The 9,563-nt window shown below is 45.7% G+C and overlaps 2 protein-coding genes across 2 annotated transcripts; both read right to left on the reverse strand.

Moving 5' to 3' along the window:
* Positions 1 to 486: 486 nt before the first annotated feature.
* On the reverse strand, positions 487 to 1,960 carry LOC123044994 (uncharacterized). The gene is made up of 3 exons (XM_044467904.1): positions 1,755 to 1,960; positions 1,374 to 1,668; positions 487 to 968 (listed from the first exon to the last, which is right to left on the reverse strand). Exons 1-3 carry the CDS (start codon positions 1,842 to 1,844, stop codon positions 709 to 711), a joined length of 645 nt encoding a protein of 214 aa, XP_044323839.1. The 5' UTR covers positions 1,845 to 1,960; the 3' UTR covers positions 487 to 708.
* Positions 1,961 to 4,381: 2,421 nt separating this feature from the next.
* LOC123044995 (DEAD-box ATP-dependent RNA helicase 53) lies at positions 4,382 to 9,342 on the reverse strand. The gene is made up of 7 exons (XM_044467905.1): positions 8,909 to 9,342; positions 6,644 to 6,771; positions 6,144 to 6,552; positions 5,831 to 5,929; positions 5,518 to 5,742; positions 5,225 to 5,386; positions 4,382 to 5,149 (listed from the first exon to the last, which is right to left on the reverse strand). Exons 1-7 carry the CDS (start codon positions 9,248 to 9,250, stop codon positions 4,655 to 4,657), a joined length of 1,860 nt encoding a protein of 619 aa, XP_044323840.1. The 5' UTR covers positions 9,251 to 9,342; the 3' UTR covers positions 4,382 to 4,654.
* Positions 9,343 to 9,563: the final 221 nt, after the last annotated feature.

Consider the following 9,563-nt stretch of genomic DNA (forward strand, 5'->3'; position numbering starts at 1 on the left):
CCAGCACCTTCGAAGAGCGCTGGTAGACAACATGCAGACACCGGCGGGCGCTTCTTCTTCGACCGGGAGAGGTCGGGGGAAGACGAAGAGGGGTGCAGCTAGAGGTGGATGTGGCGGCGGGGGAGGTAGGAAGGCTGATGCGCCTTCCTCGCCGCCACCCCCAGCTGATTCTCCGGACCACCGGAGTGCTCCGTCTCAAGTGGACCCGTCTGACTTGGACCCGTCTCGGACTCCGGTCCACGAGCCTCAGACCGATGAGCCTCGGGTCGCCGAGCTTACGTCCGACGAGACTAGTGGCCATCCTGATGGTGGCGAGGATACCTTTTCTAAGGATAGCTACAGTGAGGGCGAGCTGGTTGAGGGGGGCATGAAGATCTACCAGCGTGGTGGTGCAAAGCTCCCGTCCGTGTCGGTGACCCGCGACTAGAGGTGGTTGATTGAGCCTAACGGGGGTAAAAATTTAAACTTGCTCATGCCAAAAACATATGATAAGGAAATATGTGCTATGGGGGTTCTTATTCATAAAGTACAAGTCCTTAATTTTCCATTAAAAGGGACGTCAACCCTGTGGTGGACGCCATACGAGCCACCTGCATCCGATTACCCCATTGTCACCCACTGAAAGGGGTACCACCCAGGCTTTGATCCCGGTTGGGTGGTTTGCACACAAAGCTCGGTTTATCAATCTTCAGTTTACTTGGGTGCTGCCTATGGAGGCCAATGCTGATTTGTGAAGGCCTTGATACACTCCATCGTTGATCGAAAGCTGCTGGACATTCCTTTCCCCAGCTTGGGCAGATCAACTCCTGAAACTTGAGGATTCTCCTGACATCTTAAAAGCTTCTGTCGAGATTCTTTCCTCATAGCTGCGACGTTGCTCGCATAACTGATGGCATCCCATACCATACCTTTTAGCATGGTCAAGAGGTAAAACCTTGCTGATTCGAATGGGACATTGCTTGCAAAACCTATCATATCAAATGGGAAACAAGCATGTTATTCAAAGTGTCATATTCTAGTGTTAACTAGCAACAGGCGCATAAGGCTGTGGCAGACAAGCACTCAAGCTGAATAGAATCCTATACACCAGCACGGATAAAGGCATCATTAAATTATAAGTATATCCATTTCTCATATAAAAAAAGTATATCCAATGCTGTAGTTGCAATCACATGTGCAGAGCTATTAAAACTAGAGTTTTTCAACACCAAGGAGCGGTTGGTTATGTTCTTCATCTCTACACCAGTTGAAATGCAGTTTTTACGAAACCAAATACCGCAAGATTGCTTGAGTACTTGATAAGGCATTCCCAACCATCTAAGATAAGAATAGGACTAGTCAGTGACACTTGTTGTGCAAGCAGAAGAGCATACCGCCGCCGTGGTAGTGGTTCCTGATGATGCCGTGCTGTGGCAGCCCGACGCCGACACCGGCGAGCGTGATGCCGACGCTGAAGCCGACGCCGCATCCGGCGCCGACGTAGCCGATGACCTCGGGCCCAAACCCCGGGCCCCACCCGACGCCGCAGCCGAACCCCAGCCCGACGCCCCAGAAGGCCCCCGCCGTCGGGTGCACGGGGTTCCACCGCTCGTACCGGCCCAGCATCCCCTTTATGATCATCTTCGGCTGCACTGGCGGCACCGCGATCTCCGGCAACGGCAGCGGGGCCTCAACAACAAGGAAGAAGACAAGCAAGAAATCAGAGGAAGAACTTGTCTCGTTCCTTCCGCACGGAGAATAGCAAGAAATGGTACCGGATTGCGCCGGGCATTTGCAGCCGTGGAGGCAACGGAGTTTGGATCGGTTGGAGGCGTGGGTTGGTGGATTTGGTGGGGCTCGGGCATCAGCAGCGTCGGCTGCTGCAGAGAAACAAGACTGCTTTGGTCTCAAATTCCGGATGCCTTCAAGCCCTGAACCACTTGACAATTCCTACTGATCTTATCCTCAGACCTGATCTTAATATCCAAGATTCAACCCATCCCTATCGTATTCGAGTTTTTCTTTTTCTGAACGTATCGTATTCGAATTTGGGCCCAAGCATTGCCTCTGTTCTCAGTTTGTTTGGGCCGGGCTACCTCTACAGTAGTACAGTCAAAATAAGTAGCACAAAAGAAATCTGTCTAGTTAAAAAAAACATAAATTGACTTAAAAAACAGTAAACCCCATCAAATATAAACTTGCCCCGTTATCTAAAAAGATAGACTTACCCAAAGAGAAAATCAAATATAGAGTAAAAATGTTAAAATCATCCAAATATTCAACTGAGAGCTCTGCTCGAGAAAAAAATTATTGACCACGGAACTAACAAAATGGTTGCCCATGGTGGCATGCCGCATGTCTAGGGAGTATATAATGTATCGACCATAGAAAAGGGACACTAAGTGAACCAACATGTGGTTGAATGGTTAAGAGGACAGTAGTATCCCTAGCCCACCAGGGTTCAAGTCCTAGACTTTTTTTTGTGAGAAAACTTTCGATCTATTCATCTTCAATCATGACAGTATAATGAACACCAGAAATAATAAAAATTGCATCCAGATTCTAGACTTGACACTGATGCTCGCATTTTTTCCACATTTATTTCAGGCCTTTGGGTGATGTGCGTTTAGTGGGAGTAAATGTACCCGTCAACTACGAAAGTGTATGTGGCGACTTCGTCAATCTTAAGATGATATGTCGGCTCAGTTTGTCGAAGATGCTCATAAGATAAGGGTGTGTGTGCGTTCATTGGGATGAGCGTATGTGCATATGTATAAACGTCTGCATCTGTACACATAATGTGTTGCCCCTCACAGACACCAATGAGAGAACTGCGAAGCAGAACATACGCACAAATCAACATCACATAAGTTTCTCATGATTTTTTTCTTACTCCTGGTGTTATGCGCTGCCTCTCGACAACTTTCCTCTTTGCTAGTGAAGCCTTGTATACCCTTATGACATAACTTGTGTTGTGGTAGGCCAGATACGAATCCTACGCCAACGTAGCCACCGACTCCTCTTCCCCACTCATCGCTCTGGCGGCGGCGGCTGGGCGGGGGAGCCCGCTTTCTTCTATACGGTGTCTAGGTATAGGATTAGTTTTTCAGGTGACGACGCTTAGTCGCCTATGTTGTCATCATGAATAAAAGTTTTTGGGCCATCGCCTTGTAGCCAGGCGAGGCCTTCAAGACGATGGCGGAGGTCTTGCTCTGGGGGTCCTGTTTCTTCGACTTTTGTCCGCATCGCGTCGGCGGTTCCTCTAGTGTCATGGCAGAGCTGGAAGTGCTTGTGTTGCAGGTGGTTGGCATTGCGGGCCAACATCATCGAGGAGATGGTTTTGGATCCTCTCGGTGGCGTCACCGTTCGAGACCTTCAGGGTCGCGATCCAAGAGGGCTGGACATTTGCTTCGGCTGACAAACCACAACATGTGTAGCACCGTTCGCGGGTGGCGCCTGTTCAGAGGCTCACAACGCAGCTTTGCTGATATGGCCTTCTCTTGGATTTTGCCTTAGTGGAGACCATTTCTTCTCTCTGCCGGACACTTCGTCGAGAGCGGTGGTTGAAGTTTTTCAGTCAATGTGTTTGTGATTGCAGGGATGAAGAAGGATTTTTCTGCAAATTTTCTTTGTTGGGAGCACTTTATGTACTTTCTCTTGGTGTCCTATCTCTTTGCATTTCTCCAGAGAGATGCTACATTTGCTATAATTTTGTTGATATTATTAATATAAATTTGGCATTTCTCCTAAAGAAAACTTGCGTTGCATCATCCACCCACCTAAATTCAACTCTGGATGATTAGGATGTTGATCTTTGTGTTGTGTTGTAACAGTGCACATGGTGTTCTGTGTTTTCTATCTTCTTGTTTTCGGCAAGATGTATTGTACCTCGGCACTTAAGATTTTTGATCAGGTTTTCCTCGTAAACTGGATCAAACTCTTTTTGAAATGAAATCATATCCCAATGGAAATTTCTCCTCTGCCCAAACAGTTCCAATGTAGAAAAAAGATACTCCCTCAGAGTTTTGGATATGTTAAGATGGACTATATACGGATTGAAATAAGTGAACAAACACGGTAAAACATATCTATATAAATCCAATAAAGTATATCTATATACATCCAATCAAGATATGTGTTAGAACATCTTATATTTGTGAACCAAGGGAGTAAAGATAAAGAAACATATGGCCAAACAAATTTGGATTCTCCTGCCCCTCAAATCAAGCTGTACAAACAGCAAAGATCAGATAAGATGACAGTGTTTCCTACAAAGAATGTGCAGCAAACTCAAATACTCTCTCTATATTGAAATATAAGATGCTTTTTGACATTATGATAATGTCAAAGCGTCTTATATTTTGATACGGAGGGAGTATAAACCAACTTTTAGAGACCTGCCTGAGCCTGACCAAACATTTCAGGATGTTGATCTTTCATGAGGGGCACAAGATGAGTTTTTTCCCCATGAAATACAACGAGCACCAGGCGCATGCATCGCAATTATTCTGTTCTAAAAACATCACAAATATTCACAGAGCATACATCTTCTCAAACAACCCAAGATACAAAACGAACTACACAGAGAGATTGGTGAACTCATTCATGCAAGAAAAACACGAGTGGTCGAAAGGCTCATCGGAGCTGTACACAGTTAAATCCTCTGATCCGATGGTTAATCCTTGATGCTGCCTGGTCTGCCGAAATCAGAGGTGCCAAAACCATTGGAGCTTCTGCCATACCGTGAAGGGTCTGAATCATCGGATCTCCTGGGGAACCGACCACTTCTGCTGTTGCCTTCTTCAAATTCGCCAAACCCACCCGGGCGATTGAAGCTAGACCTGCCAAAACCATCAGAAGGTTGAGGACCTCGCCGAGAATCTCCAAACCCACTGGACCTGCCAAAGCCATTGGAAGGTTGAGAAGGTCGTCGAGAATCCCCGAACCCGCCACGGTATCTTGAACCCGCATCCCCGGACCACCCAGCACGATTAGGGGTACCGCCAAAGCAGTCAAAATCACCAAAGCCACGGGAGTGGCGTTCGCCAAAGCCATCGTCGTGGCTGAAAGAGGAACCACCACTTCTTCTGGTTCCAACTGATCTAGAGCGACTGTCTCTCATAACATTAAACAGCTCTGCAGCTTCGTCTGTAGCTGCAACCTTGGGAAGCTACACATCGCAAAAAGAAATCAGCCAATGAGTTCTAATATTTCACATCAGTACTAACATGAAACCATGGTTTACCTCTGTGAACCTGCATCCTATATCCTGCTCGATGACCTTTACAGTTCTACTTTGTTCATATGTGTACATTAGAATGGCAATGCCTTTCTTCCCTGCTCGTGCAGTTCGTCCAGATCTGTGAACAAATAACTCTGACGAGTTTGGGATTTCGTAGTGTACCACCTGAAAGATAGCAACATGATATTCCAAGTTATGCTAACGTGCACATCAAACGACCAGAGCAATCATATTTTTGGGTGCCGAAGAGGTTCTTGTGCTGTTCATATCCATAGGGAATATCTCAAGCCACTTACTAGATCAACATTGGGTATATCTAATCCACGGGCTGCAACATCAGTTGCTACAAGGATGTTAAAGCGGCTGTCTCGAAATCCTGAGAGTGTCCTTTCTCTCTGATTTTGTGAGATATCTCCATGCAGCGCCTGACATGCATAACTCCTGCCCATGGCATATGCCAATCTATCTGCTTCTCGTTTAGTTTGAGTAAATACAATGCACTTTCCACCATCAGCATGCTCCTACAGAAAAGTGAAAAGGAAGCAGTATTACGTAGTGTTGCTGACAATGCCAACCATAAAACACACATACAGTCAGGAGAATGCTCACTTTAATCAATGGACCAAGAATCGAGGACTTCCCATAGTTCTCAGATACAATTGAATAAAGAGAGATTCCTTCAGGTAATTTCTGTTCTGAGTCACCAACCTGAGAAAAAACGTAATTGCCAAATTATTCCCCTAAAATTCTAACCCAGATGCTGAACTGACAAAGAAAAGTAAACAAAGTACAAACTATACTAATATACACATGTGCTGATGTGCATAATATATAAAATAGCAAGGGATTCGCGCACAATGTAAGATGATTCCCAGCGCAAAGATTAAAGGTCTTAGGGCAAATAAGACAAAAAGTCACTCACAAGGTCAATTATGACTGGATCTTTTAAGTACTGGTTTGTAAGTTTTCTGATCCAACTAGGCATTGTTGCAGAGAACAGCATACTTTGCCGGTTTTGTGGCAACTTCTCCATGATCACCTCAACAGCTTCATCAAAACCCACAGCCAGCATCTGATCAGCTTCATCCAGAACCACAAATTGGATCTCTGATAAGTTTAGGACACCTCTTCTCAAAAGATCAATAACACGCCCTGGAGTTCCAACCACAATGTCAACACCATAATTGAGAGTTCTCATTTGCTGACTGATGGGAACACCTCCATAGACACAAAGAGTGTCTAATGGAGCAGATTCTCTAAATTCCTTCTCAACTTGTCGAGCGAGTTCTCGAGTAGGTGCCAAGATGATGGCTAAAGGATTTCTACCACTTCTGCATGCAGCAGACTATACAATTATTACCATAAATCATATATGTGCAGTAGCTAGATAAGAACAGTTCTAAAGTAGAAAGAGAACCCAACCCATTCTTCTCATTGTGACGAAGAATCCTGTCCATGATAGGAATGCCAAAAGCCAAGGTTTTTCCAGTTCCAGTTCGAGCACGGCCAATCATGTCTTTCCCTTGCATTGCTGGTTCAAGAACAGCTCTCTGCACAGAAGCACAAGGTAGAACCATCAATGTAGCAACAGAAAAACTAGGCTAGCATAGCAAAACAAAGTAAATCATATCGCAAATTTACATATTTGCAGAAAATAGCATCTTGCCAATTGACATGATACAGATAAATAGGTATACACATGAACCTCATCAAAATCCTAATCTTGAACATTACATAGTAATGTCAATATGTCATGAGAGATCTTTCAAGTTTATTGTACATTTGTTCACAGGAAATCACATTAATTTTCCTTGCAAAGATGGCCCATTTGTTCTTCTGAGAAATAACAAGGATGATCCTGTACCGTTTCCTGCAGTAACTGGTCAACCACCAGATGCAATACAAGGCCACATTGCCGATGGATCAAGAAATAGAGGACAGCAAACTAGCAAGCTTGCTCTACATGGTCATATTAGTCATATCAAATTTTGTATGGAGTTCACTTTTCCTTCTTTGAAGCAACTTTTTCCACTTTGGATCGTTCGCGGTAAGGGACGGCTCGTAGATACGTTTCTGGGAGGATAAGTGACTAGGCAATGCCACTCTCCGGGAACAATATCCAGCCTTGTACCGCATTGTACGCGATAAGAACGATACCCTTGCACAGGTGCTCGGCTCATCCCCTCTGAATATTTCTTTCAGACGGGATTTGTTTTCCCCCCGGCTTTTGTCATGGCAGAATCTTCTATTCAGACTAGATTCGATTAACCTGACACAAGGACGGGATGTCTTTCGCTGGAATCTAACCACATCTGGGTCCTTCACAATAGACTCTATGTACCGCGCGCTTTCGCACTCAGAAATTCCAGTGAATAATTATTCGCAAATTTGGAAGGCCAAGATTCCACTAAAAGTGGATTTTTTTCATGTGGTATCTTCGGCAAGGAGTTGTACTGACCAAAGACAACCTCGCTCGTCGAAATTGGCAAGGAAGTAAGAAGTGTAGTTTTTGCAATCAAACACCTCTTCTCTCAGTGCAAGTTTGCGCGCTCTACATGGTCAGTCATCCAAATAGCGTTCAATTTGTATCCACCCACATGTGTTGGCAAGATTTATGGTCACTGGCTGGATGGAACTCCAAATAGGTTTACAACGCTAATAAGGGTGGCAGCGCCTGCCTTATATGGTCGCTTTGGCTATGTAGAAACGATTCTATTTTTAATAACAAAAACGTTAATCCCTTGCAGGTTATTTTCCGCTCTATGCACTGACTTCATATGTGGTCTATGTTGCAACGTATGGAGTATCGACCACTGTTCAAGGTGGTGTGTATGCGGTTGGAGTGGGTGGCCAGGGAGATTTTTACCCAACATTGGTGGTAGCATAATCTCCGGATCGGTCCACCGCCCCCTGCGACTATGACATAGGCATAGTGTCGGTTTTCTATGGCCTTACTGTTGCCCTTATGTCGTTTGTTTAGTCAGACTGTTTGAGTGTGGCTGTGTGCATCTTAGATATGCAGAGGCCGGGTGTTGCTCATTTACTTCGTATCTGCTTGATGCTACATTTTGAGTTAATAAAAGCGGCCCTCATGGAAAAAACAACTTTTTCCTCTTTCAGGATAGTCATATGGATGTTTTTTTTGGGGGGGGGGGGGGGGGGGTATAAAACTGGAGGAACATAGTATTCAATAAGTCATCAGGTAGCCGTATAAAACTGCTGCTGCATTAGCTATACACAAAATGGTTCTGACCAGATTCCACTGGTACTTGCAAAATTCAGTGATTTGTGATTTCCTTTCTAATTTGTCAATATTGTGAAGCTACATGTCTAAGAGAAAAAAACATGGTTGGAATCAATAGACCTCTTGCTAAATTATCACAACAGCACTGTTCAATAAATTTTACCCCGTCAGTCCGAAGCAACATTTCAGCGGATTTGTTGCCGACGTGAAGCTAAACCTCCTCTTGTGTCCATGTTTGCAAATAATTGAGTACGACGCAAAGTAAACCAGCGCACATCATACAAATGGCGAACCAGCTTGCTAAATGGAATTCAACTGAAAAATAACACGAACAACTGGGAGTATCATGACTCGTATCTACAATGATTCCACGAGCTGCAGAACAGACAATTAAGCAAAAACTGGGACTGAAGCTTCGAATTATAATGTGCAAAAGGCGCTACCTGGATGGGGAAGAGCCTGTTGATGCCACGCGCGGCGAGTCTCTCCACGATCCGCGGCGAGATCCCCAGCCTCGCGACCTCCAGCCCGTCATCCCCCGCTGCCGCGCCGGCCTCCGAGACCGTCCCGGGCCACGGAGCGGGGGTAGTGGACCTGAACCCCAGGGGTCTCGGAGAGGCGTGGAACGCTCGCTGCTTCGGTGGCTCCAGCGGCTGTGGCGCGGGGGGGCGACATGGCTGGGGAGAGCCGGCCGGCGGAGAAGAGAGAAGCGCCGATAGGAGCGCTCTCTGCGGACGCGCCGGCGAAGAGGAGGCAGAGAGCGCGCGGCGGAGCAGCGAGTTCATGGCGACGGTTGAGATGAGACGTCCTCGTGCTGGTGTTGGAAGGTCGAGCCGAGACCTCGGAACACTTTGTTGCGAGGGACGGAGGACGACGACGGTATCTTCTTTTTTTTTTCCTGGTCTAGGCCGTGAATTGGACTGGGCTGTAAGATCAGCACGCTATCCACTGGCTACTGGCCCAGGATGTGGTCAATATCTTTTTCGGAAGTCCGTTCCTAAATATATGACTTTAAAGGATTCAAAAAAAAAGATAAGTCTTTTAAGAGATATTACATATGGAGCAAAATGAGTGGATCTATACTCTAAAATATGTCTA

Source organism: Triticum aestivum, chromosome 2B (genome assembly GCF_018294505.1).
Source record: "Triticum aestivum cultivar Chinese Spring chromosome 2B, IWGSC CS RefSeq v2.1, whole genome shotgun sequence".
Lineage (NCBI taxonomy): Eukaryota > Viridiplantae > Streptophyta > Magnoliopsida > Poales > Poaceae > Triticum > Triticum aestivum.